The sequence below is a fragment of the Pleurodeles waltl genome, chromosome 12 (genome assembly GCF_031143425.1).
Source record: "Pleurodeles waltl isolate 20211129_DDA chromosome 12, aPleWal1.hap1.20221129, whole genome shotgun sequence".
In the NCBI taxonomy this organism is placed as follows: Eukaryota; Metazoa; Chordata; class Amphibia; order Caudata; family Salamandridae; genus Pleurodeles; species Pleurodeles waltl.
The window spans coordinates 668,485,871-668,510,176 of NC_090451.1; the positions used below are offsets into that span (position 1 = coordinate 668,485,871).

The following is a 24,306-nucleotide window of genomic DNA, read 5'->3' on the forward strand; positions in this document are numbered from 1 at the left end:
ATTCCAGACGAGACCACGAGTCATTGAGGGCGAAATAGAAAGTGAATCCTTTAGCATGAGGAGACTGTGTGCGTCACACATCCGAAAGATGATGGAGGTCTAAGAGTTCTTGTAAAGTGCGCAGAGAACGTGGTTTAACACCAATGGGTAGCCCAGTGGAGACAGAGGGCGGGGTGTAGTGAGGTGTTAGTCACCACCAAGATGAAAGTGGTCATCAAGCAAACGGGAAATCAAAGTTGTGAGTGGATGGTAGAACTCAGGTCTGCTAGCATTCGGAGCATAAACATTGACAAACAGGATTGCTCTGCCTGAGACTGTGCCCGATACTAGGATATATCTCCCCTCCTCATCAGCAATGTGAGTGTAATATATATAGGGTAGTGGTTTATGAATCAGTTCGAAGACACCACAGGAGTAAGTACTGTAAACAGAAAAGTAAACATTCGGACCCCAGGGGTGGGCAAACTTAGTCATCTTGGGGAGAAAGGTGCGTTTCCAGCAAAAATGCAAGTGTGATATGATGTCTGGCAAGGTACACCAAGACTTGTTTCCCATTACGGGGATTGCTGAGTCCCTGAATGTCCCATGTCAGACAACGGAGTTCTACTTTCCTAGAGGACATAGGGAGATAGGAAGACGTTCAGAATGAAGGGACATGGTGCAAGAATGTGGATGCAGCAAAGTAGGTGAGGTGCGTCTGAAAAGAACAGAGCAGCAAAGACAAAATCAGAATCAATAGCAGACAAACCCCACACCAGTAACCCATTACTGGTGGATCCCAATACGAAACAACATAAACATAAGAATGCCATCAGTCGTTCGCCTCGGGGCAGTGACAACGCCATAAACAGGGCAAGCTCCTTGAGTACACAGTAGCAATTAAATGTGAGGCTGCAAAGTCTCTGAAGACAGTGGTATGATGTCAAATATTTATTGAGGAGAGATAAGCTCAATGTCCGGGTGCCAGTTTTGAGGAATGGTAGGTCGCCCAGTAGGCTCATCTGTGGACATCAAGGCAGTTAGGGGGGTGTATTTGCTGGTAGGTGTGGCATGGTAAGTGGGGAGCGTCTCGGGAAACGATTACCTAAAGGAGAATTGCATTTTCAATGTTGCTTACAAAGCTTGATTTCTTCAGCAGGATTGGTGTAGATATGTTGCTGGCTGTTTACCTCCACTCAGAGACAAGCGGATTATAGCATAGCATATTTCAGGCCCTGCTTAAGAAGAGCCGCCTTGGAATCTGCAAACTGGCGTCTGGCCTCCTGAACAGCGATCATGAATCAGGAAATATGGAGATTGTGGATCCCTGTATTGGAGAGAGGCCTGTTATCTGGCTAGCTGAAGAGCAGTATCCAGTTGGGGGAAGTTTAGTAGGTGTCTGACAGTTGGATGGCGGGGTGCTCCTAAGCAGGCCCAAGGATCTATGTGCGCGTTCCACAAAGAAGGGGTCTGTGAAGGCCGCATGTCCAAAGAGGTCAGTAAGTAGCTTCTCTACAAAAATATCAGACTGGCCCATGTTGGTGGTTTCAGCAATTCCAGAAATGCGACTATTATTCTGGCATGAATGAGCTTCAAGCTCAACTCTGTCCAGGCACGTGGCAGTCTAACCACTCACCCATCTGATCCAGGCGGGCACCAAGGGCATCAAAGCAGGTGTCAATCGTCTGGAAGCCAGCCTGCCATTATAGCATCAGCGCCATCAGTACTAATAGTCAGGGAGTGAGGGGATTCCTCCACCGTAGAGTTCGAAGGCTGCAGCCTCGGGGTTAGGGTAGAGTCAAATGTCAATTTACGCTATTTGGGGTCGCCACACCCCATATGGTGTGTCCAATGGGAGGGGGGTCACCCAGAGGCGGAGCAATGCAGGGGAGCAGTCAGGAAGCCGGCAGTGGCATATTCTGTGCCGCTATTCCGGAAAATATGTACTTGCTTGCGGCCAATAATTCAAGGCAGGGGAGAGTCACTCCGAGGGCGCTAGGCGTCCACAGGTGGAGCCTTGGCAATAGCGGGCAGCATGTGGGCAGGACATCAGTAATGTAGTTCACCATACACTGGGTGGGACGATTTCCCCCCAGTTGAAGAGCACCAGTGTGTTCAGGGAGCTCACCCCAACCTCATGTGCAGTAACTAGAACACTGGGGTAGCAGGGGCCTGATCCCAGAGCATTCACACAGCGCAGCCAGGGCAGTAGAACTTAGCACAGTGGAGAAACCGCAGGTCCCAGACCACAGGGCTCGCAGCGAGACAGGACGTACCACAGGGCCTCAGCCAACGTCCAGCCAGCAGGGCCTCGCAGCAGCTCACCCGGGGCAGCACCAAGGTTGGGTAGAGAACACCCACGCCCTACAGCCTCAGGGAGGTCCAGGGCGGCAGCGCAGTCCACGGCCTCTGGGCTGCCTGCTTGCACCCAGAACAGATGCAGCAGTCCGCCTCGCGCCTGCCGCCACTGGTCTTTGCAGGTGGGCAGTTTCAGCGCTGGGCGGATCCTTTTTGCATCTTGTGCTGCTATAGGTTTTAGCTGCAGCAGGTGGGCGTAGACTGTGAAGCTGTGGCCCCACTCCCAAGCCCACCCGCAGCCTATGCCACTGCAGGGCTTCTAGGAGCCACGACGGGCCTCGGCCACACCACGCAAGGATTTACCATGTGCAGAGGCTTGTCATGGAGTTAAATGGGCTAGAGCAGGTACGATTGGGGGTAGCTAGAATGTGACACCCCTGGCATCGCAGATCGCATGAGATTGAGGCAGCTGCATGTTGGATCGCCGACCCAGCTCGGAGCTTCAATGCTGCGCGGCCATATTGGTCTCTGGCTTGGCCATGCCCCCTTTCTTGCTGCACTAAAGCTCTGCCCATTCTTTGGGAGCTGACATGTTTATTTCATACTGATATTTATCCTGTTCGCGGCATCTTGTTTTTTCCTTGGATGACAATGGTGTATTCCATATTTTTTTTTTTTTGTTTATTCCCTTGTCACATTTTCCGACTCCTAACCCACAAGCACAGAGCCACCTTTACACATTTCCTTCTGTTTTTAAGATGCAAAAAGTTTCATGCAGTTTATTTAAGCAAACAAAATTTACTTTAGATTTGTGGTGATCCTTAGCACAGCAGATAGATGTTTTTTTAACTGATTTTAAATTTCTCTAATGCATTATAAATGCTGTGCATGTTGCGCATGGACACAATGTGCATGTCAAGATCGGTTGGCTCATCAACATTTTCAGGTAATTTATAGATAATCTAGATTAGGAGGGAGAGAGGAGTAATTTACCCTGACTTCTTCGAGATTGGTTTTGTCCAAATTTTGTGTCTATTGTTTGTCCGTCTCGTACATACTAGTCTCAGATAAAGAGTCAGATTTGTTGCTGCCTACACATACGACAAGTCTTTTCTTTATTTAGGGTCGGGGATAGCAGTAGGATGTACGGCTACAACCCAGCTCCAGCGAAACCTGAGGGAATTAAAAGGCCACCCAGCAAAACCACTATGCACCAGAACAGAAGACACTCTTCTGTCTCACAGCCCAACAATGATGTGAGTGTTACCCAAGCCTCCGTGCCAATCGTTTTAGTGCTGATTCCTTATGGTTTGTCTTAAATTTATCAGCTAACTCTAAGCTTCTTCGCCTTAAATAAAAAAAATGGGTTATATTACTTGAAAGCACAGAAGAGTGAGCCAGCGATGTGGTTACAATTTTTCAGGGGATTGACTTTTGAGTGCCACATCCTGTTCTAACTCTCAAGACACTACATTACTGTGTAGCTATCTTTAGAAGTATATTACGATAAAAATTAGGAAGGCACCAATACATTATAGAGGCCAAAAATAGGCAGGTAAATAGCCTTGCTATATTAAGGCTTTTCTTGTTGTCGTGGTCTACGCTTAACAGAGTTGCCGATTTTCCTGAATATAGGAAATGAATCTGGTGAGTAAGTAAAGTTGATGGTTCTTTGTACTTGTATATGGATTAGTGGGCCAATAGATTACATTCCATGAATTTAGATTATGAATGTGAATTGTTCATAGGCATTTTTTTAGTATTGTAAGTTACCATGTTGGCCTTTCTGTAACGTTCTTACCTGATTGACTTTACTTACTATGAGTATGAATATTACTTCAGATATGCTTGAAATTCTATCAGTCTCTGAAATCATTCAGTTGTTCTTAGAAATAATTTTGTAATTTTTGTATATTCCTGGTTCACTATGTAACAGAAGCAAAATGCATTCTTAAATTTCAGCATAACATTGTGATTCACATTGACCCCTAATATTTTTCATTGTACATGGCTGTCAAAACACTATGCCACATAACAGAGGAAATAACGGATTCATGTGGATGATAGATCTCCAGTATTCATTCTACCTGTAACAACAAGTTTAGGTTTAAAATTTAGTTTAGTGGCATGAAACTTAACTCCAATTACCCTATAAGCTTCTCGTCAACTTTCTTCCCAGGATGTGTTGACACTGTCAAGCAGTGAGGACAGTGATGTTGGCACAAAGAACAAACCAGGTGGGCAAGCTGCAACTGCAGGCAATGACAGTGATGACATTCAGACCATCTCTTCTGGCTCAGACGATGAAGGAGATGACAAGAAGAATCAGTCGGCCAACGCTGGTAGGTGGTGCCCCCTGATACTAATCTGTCATGGATGTTGCATCATGTTTTAACTATAGCTGATTTTTTTGATTGGATTGATTAAGTAGTTGCTTCTTGTCTTTAGCAATTAAGTTTGTGTCTATCATCTTCACTCCCCTAACACTGCAGCCTGCACTTTTCACAAATGGATCGCCGACTGTGCCAATACCATAGCCCTCCTCAAAAAGTACAACAGCACCCATGACAAGAAAGCCAGCTGGTTCACCGCAAAACTCCAAGAATCAAGACGCACATGTTGACGCCTCGAGAAAATCTACAGAAGCCCAAAGCAACCCCAGAGCCGCCACCACCGCACACCACCAACTCATCAGAAGCACCAAAAAGAAAGCAATACAAGAAAGAATCTCCTCACATGCACACAACAGCAGGGAACTCTCAGCATCATCAAGGAGTTCGCCCAACCCAACCGCGAAACAACGGATATCCCACCCTCACAAGATCTCTGCAACAAACTCAACACGTACTTCCACCACAAAATCAAGACCATCTACGACAACTTCAACGAGGACAACCCATGTGCAGAACCCCCTCCACCGGAATCTGACACCAACAAACCAACTATCACCAACTGGACCCCCCTCACCACCGAAGATACACTGAAGACAATGAAGACCATACACATGGACCCATTTCCCCCACCACATCTTTGACAGAGCCGCTGACACGATCGCCCTCAAGCTCCGCCTCACCATCGACCGCTCCCTAGCAGATGTCTCCTTCCACGATGACTGGAAACACGCTGAGATCAACCCGCTCCTCAAGAAACCCTCGGCGGACCTCAAGAACTTCAGGCCCATCTCCCTGCTCCCATTTACAGTGAAAGACATCAAGAAAGCCATCAACAGCCAACTCGCCACTTATCTGGAAGACCACATCCTCCTCGATGCTTCCCAGTCTGGCTTTAGAAAAAACCACAGCACCGAAACAGCCCTACTAGCTGCAACAGACGACATCTGCTCTCTGCTGGACAAGGGAGAGACTGCGGCCCTCATCCTGCTTGACCTCTTGGCGGCCTTCGACACAGTCTCCCACCACACCCTGACACGCAGACTTCAAGAGGTCGGCATCGGAGTCAAGGACCTCGACTGGATCCAATCCTTCCTCTCTGGCAGAACTCAATGAGTGTGACCTCCCCCCGCCTTCCTCTCAGACCCCACACCTACCACCTGCGGAGTTCCCTAGGGATCCTCCCTCAGCCCCACTCTGTTTAACATCTACATGGCCCCTCTAGCCGCCATCGTCAGACACTGCGGACTCAACATCGTCTCCTATGCTGACGACACCCAACTCATCCTTTCCCTATCCAACGAACCCAACACAGCCAGACACAACTTCTGCGAAGGCATGTGAACAGTCGCCAGCTGGATGAAAAACAGCTGCCTACAACTCAACGCAAACAAAACCGAAGTACTCATCAATGGCCCTCAAACCGACATGTGGAATGACACCTGGTGGCCATCCACCCCTTCCCTCGGAAGCCCGCTGTAGGAAGTTGGCTCTGTATGTGCTATTTCAAAGTAAGAAATAGCATGCACAGAGTCCAAGGGTTCCCCTTAGAGGTAAAATAGTGGTAAAAATAGATAATACTAATGCTCTATTTTGTGGTAGTGTGGTCGAGCAGTAGGCTTATCCAAGGAGTAGTGTTAAGCATTTGTTGTACATACACATAGACAATAAATGAGGTACACACACTCAGAGACAAATCCAGCCAATAGGTTTTGTTATAGAAAAATATCTTTTCTTAGTTTATTTTAAGAACCACAGGTTCAAATTTAACATGTAATATCTTGTTTGAAAGGTATTGCAGGTAAGTACATTAGGTACTTTGAATCATTTCAATTGCATGTATACTTTTCAAGTTATTCACAAATAGCTATTTCAAAAGTGGACACAGTGCAATTTTCACAGTTCCTGGGGGAGGTAAGTTTTTGTTAGTTTTACCAGGTAAGTAAGACACTTACAGGGTTCAGTTCTTGGTCCAAGGTAGCCCACCGTTGGGGGTTCAGAGCAACCCCAAAGTTACCACACCAGCAGCTCAGGGCCGGTCAGGTGCAGAGTTCAAAGTGGTGCCCAAAACGCATAGGCTTCAATGGAGAGAAGGGGGTGCCCCGGTTCCAGTCTGCCAGCAGGTAAGTACCCGCGTCTTCGGAGGGCAGACCAGGGGGGTTTTGTAGGGCACCGGGGGGGACACAAGCCCACACAGAAATTTCACCCTCAGCGGCGCGGGGGCGGCCGGGTGCAGTGTTAGAACAAGCGTCGGGTTCGCAATGAAAGTCAATGAGAGATCAAGGGATCTCTTCAGCGCTGCAGGCAGGCAAGGGGGGGGCTTCCTCGGGGAAACCTCCACTTGGGCAAGGGAGAGGGACTCCTGGGGGTCACTTCTGCAGTGAAAGTCCGGTCCTTCAGGTCCTGGGGGCTGCGGGTGCAGGGTCTTTTCCAGGCGTCGGGACTTAGGTTTCAGAGAGTCGCGGTCAGGGGAAGCCTCGGGATTCCCTCTGCAGGCGGCGCTGTGGGGGCTCAGGGGGGACAGGTTTTGGTACTCACAGTCGTAGAGTAGTCCGGGGGTCCTCCCTGAGGTGTTGGTTCTCCACCAGCCGAGTCGGGGTCGCCGGGTGCAGTGTTGCAAGTCTCACGCTTCTTGCGGGGAGATTGCAGGGTTCTTTAAAGCTGCTCCTTTGGATAAAGTTGCAGTCTTTTTGGAGCAGGTCCGCTGTCCTCGGGAGTTTCTTGTCGTCATCGAAGCAGGGCAGTCCTCGGAGGATTCAGAGGTCGCTGGTCCCTTTGGAAGGCGTCGCTGGAGCAGAGTTCTTTGGAAGGCAGGAGACAGGCCGGTGAGTTTCTGGAGCCAAGGCAGTTGTTGTCTTCTGGTCTTCCTCTGCAGGGGTTTTCAGCTAGGCAGTCCTTCTTGTTGTTGCAGGAATCTAATTTTTCTAGGGTTCAGGGTAGCCCTTAAATACTAAATTTAAGGGCGTGTTTAGGTCTGGGGGGTTAGTAGCCAATGGCTACTAGCCCTGAGGGTGGGTACACCCTCTTTGTGCCTCCTCCCAAGGGGGGGGGGGTCACATCCCTAATCCTATTGGGGGAATCCTCCATCTGCAAGATGGAGGATTTCTAAAAGTTAGTCACCTCAGCTCAGGACACCTTAGGGGCTGTCCTGACTGGCCAGTGACTCCTCCTTGTTGCTTTCTTTGTTCCCTCCAGCCTTGCCGCCAAAAGTGGGGGCCGTGGCCGGAGGGGGCGGGCAACTCCACTAAGCTGGAGTGCCCTGCTGGGCTGTGACAAAGGGGTGAGCCTTTGAGGCTCACCGCCAGGTGTTACAGCTCCTGCCTGGGGGAGGTGTTAGCATCTCCACCCAGTGCAGGCTTTGTTACTGGCCTCAGAGTGACAAAGGCACTCTCCCCATGGGGCCAGCAACATGTCTCTCGTGTGGCAGGCTGCTGGAACCAGTCAGCCTACACAGATAGTTGGTTAAGTTTCAGGGGGCACCTCTAAGGTGCCCTCTGGGGTGTATTTTACAATAAAATGTACACTGGCCTCAGTGTGCATTTATTGTGCTGAGAAGTTTGATACCAAACTTCCCAGTTTTCAGTGTAGCCATTATGGTGCTGTGGAGTTCGTGTAAAACAGACTCCCAGACCATATACTCTTATGGCTACCCTGCACTTACAAGGTCTAAGGTTTTGCTTAGACACTGTAGGGGCACAGTGCTCATGCACTGGTACCCTCACCTATGGTATAGTGCACCCTGCCTTAGGGCTGTAAGGCCTGCTAGAGGGGTGTCTTACCTATACTGCATAGGCAGTGAGAGGCTGGCATGGCACCCTGAGGGGAGTGCCATGTCGACTTACTCATTTTGTTCTCACTAGCACACACAAGCTGGTAAGCAGTGGGTCTGTGCTGAGTGAGGGGTCTCTAGGGTGGCATAATACATGCTGCAGCCCTTAGAGACCTTCCCTGGCATCAGTGCCCTTGGTGCCAGAGGTACCAGTTACAAGGGACTTATCTGGATGCCAGGGTGTGCCAATTGTGGAATCAATGGTACATTTTAGGTGAAAGAACACTGGTGCTGGGGCCTGGTTAGCAGGGACCCAGCACACTTCTCAGTCAAGTCAGCATCAGTATCAGGCAAAAAGTGGGGGGTAACTGCAACAGGGAGCCATTTCTTTACACCCGCCCACCCCCAGACACCAAGCCTGCAACCTCGGGATCATCCTGGACTCCAAACTCTACATGGACTGCCAAATCAACTCGTCGCATCTACCTGCTTCCACACCTTCCACCCTCTACGCAAGACTTTCAGATGGATCACCCTCGAACACAGAAAGACCGTCACACACGCCCTCATTACTAGCAGACTGGACTACGGCAAGGCGCTCTATGCCGGGATCAGCAAGAAACTCACCCGCAAACTACAGAACATCCAGAACGATGTCGTCAGACTGGTCCTCGACCTACCTCAACACTGTCACATCTCTCAGCACCTGCGCACACTAAACTGGCTTCCCATAAAGAAAAGAATCACCTTCAAGATCCTCACCAACGCACACAAAGCCCTCCATGACACCGGACCAGCCTACCTGAATAGGCTAATCAGTTTCCACGTACCACACAAGACCCTATGCTCAGCCCAGCTCTCTCTTGCTGAAGTACCCCGCATCAGGAAAACAAGAACGGGGGGACGCTGCTACTCCTACCTCGCGCCACAGCCTGGAACGCCCTACCGCTTTACCTCAGACAGACTACACCCCTCCTCAACTTCACGAAGGAGCTGAAGACATGGCTATTTGAAGAACCTCCGCAGTGATGGACTCTCCTCCCCTCCCCCACCTCCTCTGCCGCAGCGCATTGAGACCCTTGCGGGTGAGTAGCTGCGCTTAACAAAACACTGATTGATTTATTGATTGACTCCTTGGATGTAAACCAAAATTTCACCCAGTTAAGTTTTTAACTGCATCTTGGAATGTTACTGCCTCTTCTTCGGCCTTACATTAGGTTGTAAACAGCACTTCTTCTGCTTTCCACTCTCAGTAGAGTTTTTAGTTCTACTTTTGCCACTAAGGCATTTTGCTTTGTGGTGCCATTTCGGATTTGTTACAAGGTTTTTTTCTGCCTCCCCTTTGGCCTTGCATCATGTGTTGTCTTGCTGTTTCATCATATGCCACACATTTTCGAATTTACTTTAGCCACTGACGCTGAAGACATTACTTTATGTCGCACCCTATAGAACAATGTAGTCCTATATAGATGGTGTTACCAGATAAAGGAAGTTAAATATGGATGCAGCTTTGGAACAACATATCTCTCATCATTGAGAACCACTGATCAATAGTAAGGGCAGTTTTGAAATGCACATCTGTGTCATTCATTGATGACTCCACACACTGTTAACACCAACCTCCGACACATTATGTTAGTAAGAGTATTTTACCAGTGTCATCCGAGGCATCATTTTCATTTTGAGCCAAGAACTGAGCACCCAGTATACCTCTTCAACACTTGACCCTCAGTAAGGCAGTCCAAGACTTCAGTAAGGGGATGTGGGGTATGGGTCCCCAAACTCCATAAACAGATGATTCTAATTTACAATTCAATGTCCGGTAATGCTTGTTATTTTGAAAAAGCAGTAGTTTTTTTTATTAAGATCACAGAACGATATAGAGTACATATTGTATCAGGAACAACCCCTCCTAGGGTACTCAGTACTATAGTTCAAGTCCTTGGTGTTGCCTTTAGAGGGTTCTGTTTTCTGTTAGGGATCTCTGCAGCAAAGGGGGGAATCAATTGCCTGATTCCTGGCCAATATGTCAGTGCAGGAAGCTGTCTCTTTATATAATGGACCAAAACGAGGTACACTTTGTAAAGAGTCCTGGCAAACCCAAAAGGGATTACAGAGGCCTAAATGACACCCCAAATCCTCTCTTCTGTGAGAGTGCAGTAAGTGAGACACACCCTCAATAAAGAAAACCGACACCAATTTATAAAAATGACACATACTTTTACATAAATTTAGATAGCAGGATCACTGAAATCAGTTGAGTACTTTTCAAAAAAGAAATGTTTATAGTTTTCAAAAGTCCACAATGCGTTTTTCTGTAGCTGCAGTGTTATTCTGTGGGAGTAAAAACATACGCGGCAAACAGGTACTTCTCAGCAACTTACAGGACTCATTTTTTGGTCTTAAGGTGAGTATGAGACAGGGTCTTAGGCCACACGATCAGGTCACCTCGGTGGTGCTTGGGCGGCCGGGTGCAGTAGTGCAGTTCAGCGTCCGATTGCCTGTGTAAGTCTATGTGGATCTGTCTGGTCAAAAAGACGCTGCAGGGGTGGACTTAGAGTCTAGTATTGGTGAACCACCGAGCGGGTTCAGTTCTTGCAATGCTCTGGGATGTGGGGACAACAGTGGTCCTATTCTTCTATGTCTGGGGCGTCCAGTTGCAGAGGTGGTTTGGACTGTCTGGTTTACCATCACCAGGGTCGGCCGCAGTAGAGGGTACACACAGAAACGGCTCGAGGTGTGGAGTGGGGGGTCCAGTCTGACTGAACCCACTAGTAGGCTTGGGTCTCACGAGCCTGAGGGACATAGGGGCATCAGTAGTCCTCTTCTCCTCGGTCTAGGACGTCCGGGTTCATAGGTGCAGTGGACCTTCTGATCTCCGTCACCAGAGGTAGTCACAGTGAAGTGAGATCTGCAGAAACAGCCTGCAGATATCATTGGGAAATCCACAGTGGGCGAACTCAAGTTGGGTTCGGTCGGATGGGGGTGGTCCTAGGAGCAAGGAAACACCATTAATTGTTGTGGACCCAGGCAGTGGAGCTCAGATGCAGCAGGTTTTAGTTGTAGGGTCACAGTTCATTTCAAAGGCCGCAGGGACTTTGAAGTTCCTGGCCTTGGCATGTAGGTTTACTAGCCATCCTGCTAGAGGAGATAACACCTTCCTCTGTAGCAGGCATTGTTTCTGGCCTTTCTCACCTCCAAGGGGTCAGAAACATGTCTGTGGTGGCAGGCTGGTCAATACCAGTCAGCCAACAAACTAAACGACTAGTAGGTTTTAGGGGCACCTTTAAGGTGTCCTTTGGGTGCATTTCATAATAAATCTAAGACTGACATCAGTCTGGATTTATAAAGACGAAGTGTTTGATATCATTCACCATAGGTTGCAGTGAAGCCATTGTGTAGTTGTGTAACTCGTAATGTCCAGTGCCCAGTACATACTTTATGATGGCTTCCCTATTCACTTGCTATATCTATCAATAGACTTAGTCATCACAGGGGCATATCTGCTCATGTAGACATGCCCTCACATGTATTATAATGCACCCTGACTTAGGGCTGTTATGGCCTGCTGTAGGGGTGACTTACATATAATACATGAAGTGACTTTGGCATGGCACACAATGAGTGTGCCATTAGGTGTTTTCATTATCGCTTGCACCATGACACACCGTCTGCAGTTTGTATGGAGGGCCCCTAGGGTGGCACAGTAAATTCTGCAGCCCTTAAGGACCCTCTTTAGTACCCATGCCCAATGTACCAGGGGTAACATTTATTAGGATCTCGCAGGCCCTATATGCAGCTATGCAGGCAGATAGCAGACCTGTGGGAGTCACCTTAACAGCTTGGAATAAGTCTATTAACATCCTACATTGCATTGATTGACATCACCTTGATGGACTCCACATCCCCCCAACCCCCAGGCATGCATAAATACTTGTCATAACTCTCTCTGAAAAAAACTCTGCCTTCCTTCGTCAAGCAACTGTTTTCATACCATCTTTCTTATTGGTGTTTCTGCTGGACTTCATTGTGTTCCTTTGCTAAGCAATTATATTTGTAGCATAAAAAGCACCTTAGATCTACTTGTTGACCTTATCTACTTCTAAAAACGTAGCCTTCCATTGTATAAATATTATCACTTTAACATAATCTCCATCAATTACCTTTTTTCTCAAACCATGCTTAACATTGAAAACATTTCCTTCCTTCTCTTTTAATCTCCACAGGCCTATTTAAAAAGTACTCCTCACTGATCTTCACCTTTCCTTTGAAGGCTACTTCCTTGGTTCCACCTGTTGCCAGGTAACCTACTCCTCATTACCATAAACAGAATCTACCCTGAGGAGATGGGGTGTGTGTGATTGTACCAATATCTCCATATGCTGTCCTCCACAACACATTTCCAGTTCAGTCCACACATTTAATGTTGAATTCCGAATTACTCCATTTTCATCACAAATATCTTTCAGGCTTTTGGAAACAAATTGCAGTCCAGTGTTATTCGGTAGATACTTGGATGGCCCTTTTTCCAAAAACAATCTTTGCAAAAGAAAAATGGTTTACCACCTCCAAAGTCTCACCATTGCCACAAACTCTATTTCTGTATTGCATCTTTCAAAGAGTTGCATGTTTATATTATTCCACATCAAGAGCCTTCAAACCTTACAGTCTGTAATGTAATATTTCAAGCAAGTAAATGATTGAATGCTGACAAACATATGTTACAGGTAAGTAACTCTTTTGATATCTGTCTTGAACATGAGGACTTTCCAGTAAGCCATAATTACCTTTTACTCAAAGGCGTTTTCCTGTTATTAGTGCCTCAAGCTTCTTTTATTTAAAGAAGAAAGCGGGAAAAGGCGTTGATGCTTTCAGGGAAGAGGCAGGCTCATATGACATACCCATGCTTGTGGGCACTAGAATGTAAAGTTCAGGAATAATAATTGTGGGCATAGGTTTTGCACACACTATTGGATGGCATTATATGCACAGTGTTGATAATAGGAAGAAGATTTAAGACTGAGTCGCAGAGTCACCATAAAAGTAAATTTATCTCATCATGTGCTTTGTTTTCAGATTTTGTTCCTTGTATTTTTTGTGGCAGTTGTTTGACATATTTATTTGTTCTTGGTAACACATCTGCATATTGTAACTGCCTAACAAAGCCAAAGATTGTGATTCAAAGATATCGATGAGTTTTATGATGAGCCCTTCCTCAACAGATCCCAACAAGCGTCAAGTTGCTGTCAAATCAACCCGTGGCTTTGCCCTAAAATCCACGCATGGTATTACCATAAAAACCCATATGGCTTTGGCAGACCGGGGAGACACTAAGCAGGTACCCAGAAGCACTCGTCAGTTCTACGATGGTGAGGAATCCTGCTACATCATCGATGCTAAACTGGAAGGCAATCTTGGCCGTTATCTGAATGTAAGTTTGTGACACAACTCAGATTCCGTTATGGTACCCCTGCTCTACATGTGGTCACCTAGTCAGTGTTGTGGTGCTCAACCTTCATATATGAGCAGTTTGTGTGTTACTTTTTGTTCCAGGAATGTTGTTTCACCTGCGTAAAAATTGGGGCGTATTTGGGATTGGGAGCCTCTTTGGCAGTAAGATGCCTTTGCAAACGCATAGCGTGTTTTCTGTTGGTTTATGAATGTGTTGAGTAGTATGGAGTAGACTATTTGTTTTTGACACGTTAATAATTTGGACACCTTTAGCTTGTTTTCCAGAGCTGCTCATCTAAAACTTTTCTACCTGTGAGTGAAGAAAAGCAGTGAAACTATTTGTTGTAAATGATTGTGTACTAACTCACTTTAACTGTTTGTCTATGCTCATATTCTTTTTTGCCATCTCTTATTACAGCATAGCTGCAGTCCGAACTTGTTTGTGCAGAATGTCTTTGTGGACACCCATGACCTGCGCTTCCCTTGGGTGGCATTTTTTGCAAGCAAGTAAGTGAGACGCTGGAGAGAAAAGATTGACAAGTAGGGAGCTTGAAGATGGATAAGTTTACTAAAGGCCACATCTTTGGGAGTTGGGGAGCTAGCAGAGAGGGATCTGACCTGGAGAGACTAGTCTCTTCTTGGGATGTCTGTAATCTGCATGGTGTGGGAGTGGAGAAAGAAACATGCATGTGTGCAGAGACATTATTCATAGTATTTATTTGTTAGAAACAGATCATTTCAACCAGAAATTCCTTACATTGGATATTGGCATTTTGGGTTCCATGTACAGAACGTGATATGTTAGATGAGTTTTGGGTGTAGAACAATAACACAACAGAAAATATATTTAACACGCACATATTTACATTGACAAATTTAGTGTGGAAAATTACATTCTCTGAAGTTAATGAGGTGATTCTGCTTGATGATGGGTTCTTTGAGAGCAGGCTTGAACAACGTGATCAGTGAAATTGGGCACATTCAGCCTGAAGATAAAGTGGGATGCAGTAACCAAATAAATAAAACTATCGGAATGTAGATGCTGCATATTGTGGTTTATGTGCGGTTGGAAAGTTTTTTTTGGGCTGAAAATATTAAGTTGGGACATACTAAGGGGTGGTTGGAAGTGGAGTTTTTTATGGCTTTGAAACATATGATCAGTAGTTTGTAGTGAGTCTATTTGTAACTGATAGTGGATTGGCTTGGTGTCCTAACTGAAAGGTAGTTTCGCAAAGTTTAGAAACTCATCCAGAGCAGTAAAAGTCAGTGACATATCAAAGAGTTGAGAATAAAAGTGCTGTGATTGTGTTTGACAGAGGTTGGACCTGTGAGAGTGGGTAGTACATGCGGAGCTGACTGCACAGAATCCAGACAAAAAGTGATCACATAGGTTGTGATGATGCGGGTGAGATAATTAAAAAGTAATCTCTCCATAATCTGTTATAAGATGGGGAGAAGTGAAATGGGGTGCAAGGCAGCAGGGACCCAGGGGTGGTTTTAGTATTGTGGAAAAAGCTTTTCCAGTTGGTAGAATTTGGGGGTAGGCATCTGTGTTGAAAGAGTGATAGAATTGAGATGTTAAACAGGTTAGTACAGGAGAGGAAAGGACTAATGTGGCTTGACTTGGGGACTGAAGGTGGTCATATGGTACGCTGGTTTCAGAGAGGTAGTTACCTCAGTAGGAGATGTGCGAGAGAAGATACAGAGTGAAGAGATGAGTGGGAATGTTGGGAGAAATGAAAATTAAAGGAGAGGTGAGCTTGAGAAGAGTGTAGCAGGGTCAGTTCTAATTCCAGAGAGCTAGGAGGTCTATGAGGCAAGGTTTTCATGAAACGGTCATAGATATGATGGCTCTGTTTCAGAGACATTGGCTAGTTAGGCATGATTTGGGGGCATTGACTTGTTAGTCAGTGGCCCTCAAACCGTAACGTCATACCTATGAAAGTTTCAATCCCTCTGAGTTCCCCCCACTTTGCTGACGACCACATCCCTAAAACTAAACAGTCTTTACATAACTGGGATCCTTATTCAAATTCACAATGATCCCATACCCAAACTGAACTTCACTCAATATGACATACTGACCAACTGATTGATAAGAGTGTTGTATTCATAAACAGAAGCACTCCAGCTAAACAAGGCAGTCAAGAGTTTGAAAGATACAGATGATAAAAGTTGTATGCCTTGTTGGCAGATGAGATGCATATGTATTAGGATGTTCACAACACCGTTGTAATTACCTTTAGATGAAGCACCCGTTAGCCATCCTCCTGCATCTATGTCTTGATCATGTATGCAATATTGAGTCAACCATAAATAGCCCCCTATTTATAATACAAATTGGGTGAATCATAGGCCTGGATAAAGAGGTGAGTGTTCAAGGATTTCCAGAATTAGAGGAGATTCTTTTTTAGGGTCCAGCCTGCAAGTACATGTACAAGCGCATGCGTCTTGCTTGTGAGACTCTGTTGTGTACAGTAAAGGGCTTGGAGCTCGGCTGTCGCTCACCATATGTTGGTTTGCGTGGCATTCTTCTTCACAGCCTCGTAATTAGTCAAGGCAAGCCGGGCATCATTTCCGTTCCTCTCTGTGGCGCAGGGACCAAGCACTGATTGATTCAATGTAATGAGTACCTGTCCACTGCTCCCGATGTGATTGAGGTACTAGTTTGTTCTTTTTAACTTCTGGTGCCCTGCAAACAGAAGGCTTGTGAATGGCAACAACATGGCCAGCAGGACAAACAAAAGTGACAAGTTTTATTTTTTAAAGCTAACATTTTTTTATTTTGCCAAGTCGTATTTTCTCACTTTCCACTCATCTTTTTTTTTGTTTTTGCTCGTGGGTGCTCTTCTCAAAAGACGACAATTAACTTGTTCGAAATATTTCAATCCAAAACAATCTGCCTCACTTCAATCTGCTGCACTCCAATCGAAAACAATCTGCCCCACTCCAATCCAAAACAATCTGCCCCACTCCAGTCCCCCCCACTCCAATCCACAACAATCTGACCCACTTCAATCCACAACAGTCCAGTCCATTCCACCTCACACCAATACAGTCCACCTCACCCCAATCCAGTCCACCCCACTCCCATCCACTCCACCCACACTAACCCAACTCCAGTCCACCCAAATACAATCTGCTCTACTCCAAATCAAAACAATCTGCCCCACTTCAGCCTGCCCCCTCCAATCCAAAACAATCTGTCTCATTCCAATTCGCCCCATTCCAATCCAAAACAATCTGTCCCCCTCCAATTCAAGAGTCTGCCTACTCCAATCCAAAAGAATCTGCTTCACTCCCATCTGCCCCCCCATTCAATCCAAAACAACCTGACTACACTCACACCCTTTTCAATCCGACCCACTCCAACCTGCCTCACTCCAGTCCCAAACAACCTGCTCCAATGGAAAACAATCTGCCCCATTCCAATCCACCCCACTCCATCCCAATTCACTCCACCTCAATTCACTCCACCTCATTCCACCCTACACCAATCCAGTCCACCCCACACCAATCCAAACCACCCCACACCAATCCAAACCACCCCAATCCACCATACTCCAGGCCACTCTATTCCAACCCACCCAACCCCAAACCAGTTGATTCCCACCCCACTCCAATCCATCCTTCCCCACCCCACCCCACTCCATCCTTCCCCACCCCATCCTTTCCCACCCCACTCCAATCCATCCTTTCCCACCCCACTCCAATCCATCCCACCCCACTCCAAACCAACCCCACCACACTCCAGTCAAGTCCACCAATACCACGTCCACCTCACTCCAATCAATCCACCCCACTCCAATATAATCCACTTCAGTCGAACCCACTCCAGTCCAGTCCACATTAATCCACCCTACTCCAGTCCAATTCACCCCACTCCAAACCACCTTAATCGACCCACTTCCATTCACTACATCCCTCTCCAGTCAGTCTACCCCACACCAGTCCAAGCCACCCCACACCAATCCAAGCCACCCCACTCCAGTCCAAGCCACCCCACTCCAGTCCAAGCCACCCCACTCCAGTCCACCCCACACCAATCCAAGCCACCCCACTCCAGCCCATCCCACTGCAGTCCACCAAACCCCCAATCCACCCGACCACATTTCATTCCACCAACCCACTCAATCCACCCAACTCAATCCCAATCCAACCCACCCATCCCAGTTCAGTCGACCCCACTCCAGTCCATCCAGCCTGCCCCACTCTAATCCATCTGGCCCACCCCAATCCACCCTAACCCACTGCAATCACATGAGTTCTTATGTGCGTCTGTGGGGTGGGAGGTTCTTTGTAGTTATTTTTTTTATTTTTATTTATTAATCAGCCACAGCCGATGTATTTAGCAGTGTACCTAGTTCCTCAAGACTAACTGGGAATTGATGCATTCTGTTAGTTTTAGAAATTCAGTTTATTGGAGTAATAACAGGATAGTTTTCATATTTGGTTCTATCATTGGTTTGAATATTTTAAATCTAATGCCTAAGCATGCTGCCACCCAGCATGAGTATGTGACCGCTTCATAGTACAACACAAGTTACTCTGGTTACCCTTAGGTTAGAAATATTAACCTAGATGGAAATTTGCGATGTTATTTGAGCCCCTAAAACCAGAATAGATTTACATGAGGATTGTTGAATATTGCCGCCAATTAAAGACCCTATTAAAGACATGTGGACATTGAATATGCCTAATTTGCCCCTTGTTGATGCCTCCACCTCTACAATGTATTTTGTACTTCTATGTTTTCCCTTCTTTCTGCTGGCCCCAATACTTACCCTTGTTCTCCCTAGCACCTCCGTTAAAGCTTACTAAAGCTAAATAGCTCCACCTTACGAAGCAGTACTAGTGAGCTCTCAGCACATGTAATGTAAGCCACAACTCCACTCAGCATCTAGCGCTCAATGGGCATGAATGACCCTTTGCTTCTGAAGAAGTCTGTGGTAGGTTCTAATGAGCCTCCTTCACATAGCCCTGACAAAGGCTTGGATGCTTCCCATGTAAGTAGCTGTGTACCGCATGTGCATAAAGCATTTCAGTGCTGACTGTATACTAATGTTGTGCATGTGTTTTGCCTTAGACAGAGCACTTGGTAGCCAGTACCCTGAAATTAGAAAGAAACAAAGACCATAAATGGAGGAACAGATGCTTCCCACTCTTGAGGCAAATCTGTACTGAGTTGTCATAGGCTTTAGTAGATGTTGTTGAGAATTCTCCAAGGGTTTGTAAGAAGAAATGGGTGAAATTGTTGGTCTCAGTGGGATTGATGTTCGGTCATGGTGGATGTGAGCTAGACTGTTAAGGTGGATTTTAAATATGTTGCTGGTGGAGTTTTTAGATCATTTGCTACAGCGGGTCAGAGGTATAACAGTAAAATGTTGTTCCTTAGTCTAGTAGGGGACTATTTCTTAGAGCATCTTAAAGAGAATGTTGGGCACAAGAAGTTTTACCTATAAGGGGACATGCCCTGGCTTTTTAATGAGCTTAAAACATGAAGACTGTCATGGAGCGCGAGTACTTTTTGTGGGAAGGGAATGGAATGGCAGGGTTTTTCACGAAGGTACAGTAATACATCTGATTCATGTGTTTCAGAGATGAACTGTCAAGAATGGTTGTTTTGTAAAGAATGCTCACTTTGTTAAAGTTGCTTTCATTGTACCATTTAAAAACTGCACATAATGGGCTTCCCGAATCCGCTTGAGAGGGAGCCCGTATAATGAATGCGCTACAGTAAGATAACTATCGTGGTTGGCGCTGTATGTTTGAGAATACCATAACGTCCTTTTTCCCCATTCCTAATAGAATAACCTAAAATAAAAATCATGGCTATTGATGTCATTTTTATGTTTATTTTTTTTTTAAATGTAAACTGCAATGGTTAATCACATTGACTATTAAGCCACGTTTTTACCGACAGAAAATGCCTTCACTGTCCCCCTTTCTTCTCATTAGGAGGATACGCGCAGGAACAGAGTTGACCTGGGATTATAACTATGATGTCGGCAGCGTCGAGGGAAAGGTGCTTTTGTGCTGCTGTGGATCAACAGAGTGCAGGGGTCGACTACTGTAAAGTTGCTAGTGCCTGTGTGTAGCACTCCAGCGAATATAGACCAGTTCTGTGTCCCTCCTCCTCCTCCTATGGGCTCCAGTAGTCTTTGTCCTGGGAACTGAAGAACTTTCTTGCTGAAGTCCGAGAGCCTGCAAGTGGAGGTAGCGATACAGAGAAAGTAAGGTTACGCTCGATGACCCTGGACGTTCACAGTGACTATATTGTTTGTAAACCTGATGTCGGCACTGAGGCGGGACTGTGCAGAGCTCGATTTAATTGTCAGAAAACACTACTGTGACGCCGCCGGCAGCACTGTTTTGAAGAATTCTGAAGTTTTCATGCACTTGAGCTTGGTACGCAGACGCCCACACGTTTTCACCACACAACCTGGACTGTAAATTTACTCTCACCTGTGCTTATATTATGACTTTTATTTTTACTGGAAAATGAATGTTTTTTTAATTGAATTAAAACTGTAAACAAGGTGAGAACTATTTCGCAAAGGCCTCTATATTCTTTGGGATGTGGTTGGATGGGTAATTAAAGACATAAACATTTTGGTGCTAGGGTATGTACACAGAGGTCATTTTTGTAGTTATCCCAATGTGTTCACTGATAAACTACGCAAATAAAGCTTCTTGGACGTCATTCTTTGTACATTTCGAAGGCCGAGAGACTACAATTTAAATTCAGTCTTCTTCACTTCAAAAGTTCCCAACTCTGTCAAATCGAGCTTCAAGTTCTGGGTTTCGGTTCCAGTCTCTCCTCGGGTTAGGGTTACCCAGGCAATTGAGGGCACCTGTCTCCATGGCATTCTTTCTGGAATGTTGCCACGGATTGTGGCAAGCAAAGTTCTTTGGAAAGGATAGTCCACTTCACAAAACTCAACATTAGCTCTCTGTCCCTTTCATTCTAAAAAGTCAGTGGGTTGTTGGTGTGGCCTTGCTATCTTTTTTTGTGCCCAACTGGCCAAGAAGGCACATACTTTAATGCTCTTTTACTAAGGGTAAAACTGGTTGTAGTTGGGGTTAAAGGTGATTAGGTTAAGCTGTTTGAGTGATTATGTCATCCAAGGATACTTACCATGTTTTTGGAAGGTAGGCAGTTAATCTCAGTCCCAAGATAAGCTATGAATGTTTATGGAGTGGTAGTCATTCTGTTTAATTTCACGTGTTTGGATGCAGAGAACAGACGAATTTCTGATATTAAGGTTTAAGAGAGGCTATTAAGGGGTGCACTAGTATTGCCAATGTTGCCAAAATGAGTGTTATCAATCTCATTAACCTGCAGTAAATCCTTAGGCAGGTACACAACACGCTTACAGTAACCAAAAAATAATAAGAATTAAAAAAAAAATGTAAGTGCTGATTACCAGTTTGTTGTTATATTCCCATATGCTCTTTCTTCTGCCCTTCCATGCTCTCCACATTTGTACATATTGTTTATTTGTTAATTTTTATTACAGTTACTGAAGATACTGAGCACTTAAGGTATACTTTTCATTCAATTTCCTGAAGAATCCAGATTTATTGAGAGATTGTATCGAGCCCCCTCCTGGCTTCATTGCCATAATGAGCTTTATGTGCGTCCAAGTTGCAGGTTTTCAAGCAGGATCAACAATTTGCACAGCCACGGAACAGAACCTAATGTTTGCTGCCTGGTCTTGATTGGATGGTAGGATTCACAAACTTTACTGCAAAGGACTCTTGCCCAGTGGGGAGGCATTGCTGGGCACTGGCTGTATTTAGAATGTCCTCTATTAAGTAGGTGCATTACTTGAACCACAGCCGCTCTGCATGGTTTGTTTTTCTTTGACCATATTTTGTGTGTTTTCTTTTTCAGAAAATGTTTCTTGGTCAAATATTTTAGAATTTGTTTTTGTAACATTCAAAACACTAGGATTAGCAGTGTTTTCCCCTTCTGGAAGCTTTAGCCGCCCTGTTAGGGGCAACATTTTGTTCTTCTTATCAACTATGGAACAAAGGTAGATTTAGGATGTACATTTTTTATAGACCTTAACTGTATATTTGTAACCATTAAACATGTGTGAATTATTGTCTTGTGTGTTCTCCTTATTAATATCACCCACGTGTTCTCTGTGTGAATCTTGTGCACGTTTCTCTAGTTTCCAGTGGTTTTCTTCTCATGCGTATGGTGGCTGTTGGTCTCGTTTTAGAAGATCTCAACAGGCCATCACAGTTGGCCTTCCTTTTGGTAACATTAGCCCTAGTACTGCCAATAAATCAGTTTGTGGCTTTGAAGAGATTCTCGATTTCTAATTTTGCTCTTAATTAACTTTTGCTTACCTGTAGTGCCTTCTGGCTTTTTTAGTCCAACGACCTTTTGAAAACCCTGAACCTCATTCTTCTGAACATGTTTATCATTATTTCTTGGGTCATATTTGTAGGAAGTTGGCTCTGTATGTGCTATTTCAAAGTAAGGAATAGCATGCACAGAGTCCAAGGGTTCCCCTTAGAGGTAAAATAGTGGTAAAAATAGATAATACTAATGCTCTATTTTGTGGTAGTGTGGTCGAGCAGTAGGCTTATCCAAGGAGTAGTGTTAAGCATTTGTTGTACATACCCATAGACAATAAATGAGGTACACACACTCAGAGACAAATCCAGCCAATAGGTTTTTATATAGAAAAATATCTTTTCTTAGTTTATTTTAGGAACCACAGGTTCAAATTCTACATGTAATATCTCATTCGAAAGGTATTGCAAGTAAGTACTTTAGGAACTTCAAATCATCAAAATTGCATGTATACTTTTCGAGTTATTCACAAATAGCTGTTTTAAAAGTGGACACTTAGTGCAATTTTCACAGTTCCTAGGGGAGGTAAGTATTTGTTAGGTTAACCAGGTAAGTAAGACACTTACAGGGCTTAGTTCTTGGTCCAAGGTAGCCCACCGTTGGGGGTTCAGAGCAACCCCAAAGTCACCACACCAGCAGCTCAGGGCCGGTCAGGTGCAGAGTTCAAAGTGGTGCCCAAAACACATAGGCTAGAATGGAGAGAAGGGGGTGCCCCGGTTCCGGTCGGCTTGCAGGTAAGTACCCGCGTCTTCGGAGGGCAGACCAGGGGGGGTTTTGTAGGGCACCGGGGGGGACACAAGTCCACACAGAAATTTCACCCTCAGCAGCGCGGGGGCGGCCGGGTGCAGTGTCGAAACAGGCGTCGGGTTCGCAATGTTAGTCTATGAGAGATCTCGGGATCTCTTCAGCGCTGCAGGCAGGCAAGGGGGGGGTTCCTCGGGGAAACCTCCACTTGGGCAAGGGAGAGGGACTCCTGGGGGTCACTTCTCCAGTGAAAGTCCGGTCCTTCAGGTCCTGGGGGCTGCGGGTGCAGGGTCTCTCCCAGGCGTCGGGACTTTAGGTTCAAAGAGTCGCGGTCAGGGGAAGCCTCGGGATTCCCTCTGCAGGCGGCGCTGTGGGGGCTCAGGGGGGACAGGTTTTGGTACTCACAGTATCAGAGTAGTCCTGGGGTCCCTCCTGAGGTGTTGGATCGCCACCAGCCGAGTCGGGGTCGCCGGGTGCAGTGTTGCAAGTCTCACGCTTCTTGCGGGGAGCTTGCAGGGTTCTTTCAAGGCTGCTGGAAACAAAGTTGCAGCCTTTCTTGGAGCAGGTCCGCTGTCCTCGGGAGTTTCTTGTCTTTTCGAAGCAGGGGCAGTCCTCAGAGGATGTCGAGGTCGCTGGTCCCTTTGGAAGGCGTCGCTGGAGCAGGATCTTTGGAAGGCAGGAGACAGGCCGGTGAGTTCCTGGAGCCAAGGCAGTTGTCGTCTTCTGGTCTTCCGCTGCAGGGGTTTTCAGCTGGGCAGTCCTTCTTCGTGTAGTTGCAGGAATCTAATTTTCTAGGGTTCAGGGTAGCCCTTAAATACTAAATTTAAGGGCGTTTTTAGGTCTGGGGGGTTAGTAGCCAATGGCTACTAGCCCTGAGGGTGGGTACACCCTCTTTGTGCCTCCTCCCAAGGGGAGGGGGTCACAATCCTAACCCTATTGGGGGAATCCTCCATCTGCAAGATGGAGGATTTCTAAAAGTTAGAGTCACTTCAGCTCAGGACACCTTAGGGGCTGTCCTGACTGGCCAGTGACTCCTCCTTGTTGCTTTCTTTGTTCCCTCCAGCCTTGCCGCCAAAAGTGGGGGCCGTGGCCGGAGGGGGCGGGCAACTCCACTAAGCTGGAGTGCCCTGCTGGGCTGTGACAAAGGGGGGAGCCTTTGAGGCTCACCGCCAGGTGTCACAGTTCCTGCCTGGGGGAGGTGTTAGCATCTCCACCCAGTGCAGGCTTTGTTACTGGCCTCAGAGTGACAAAGGCACTCTCCCCATGGGGCCAGCAACATGTCCCTGGTGTGGCAGGCTGCTGGA

The 24,306-nt window shown here is 46.2% G+C and overlaps 1 protein-coding gene across 4 annotated transcripts in view; it reads left to right on the forward strand.

Annotated features, from left to right (window-relative positions):
- Nucleotides 1–21,998, forward strand: part of SETDB1 (SET domain bifurcated histone lysine methyltransferase 1) — a 162,301-nt gene extending 140,303 nt beyond the window's left edge. For all 4 annotated transcript variants that reach the window (XM_069218530.1, XM_069218528.1, XM_069218529.1 and 1 more), the window contains exons 18-22: nt 3,401–3,533; nt 4,457–4,619; nt 13,659–13,867; nt 14,306–14,394; nt 19,846–21,998. In XM_069218530.1, the coding sequence (XP_069074631.1) occupies nt 3,401–3,533; nt 4,457–4,619; nt 13,659–13,867; nt 14,306–14,394; nt 19,846–19,963 (712 nt within the window). In that variant the 3' untranslated portion in view covers nt 19,964–21,998. The remainder of the gene's footprint in view (nt 1–3,400; nt 3,534–4,456; nt 4,620–13,658; nt 13,868–14,305; nt 14,395–19,845) is intronic.
- The last annotated feature ends 2,308 nt before the right edge of the window (nt 21,999–24,306 follow it).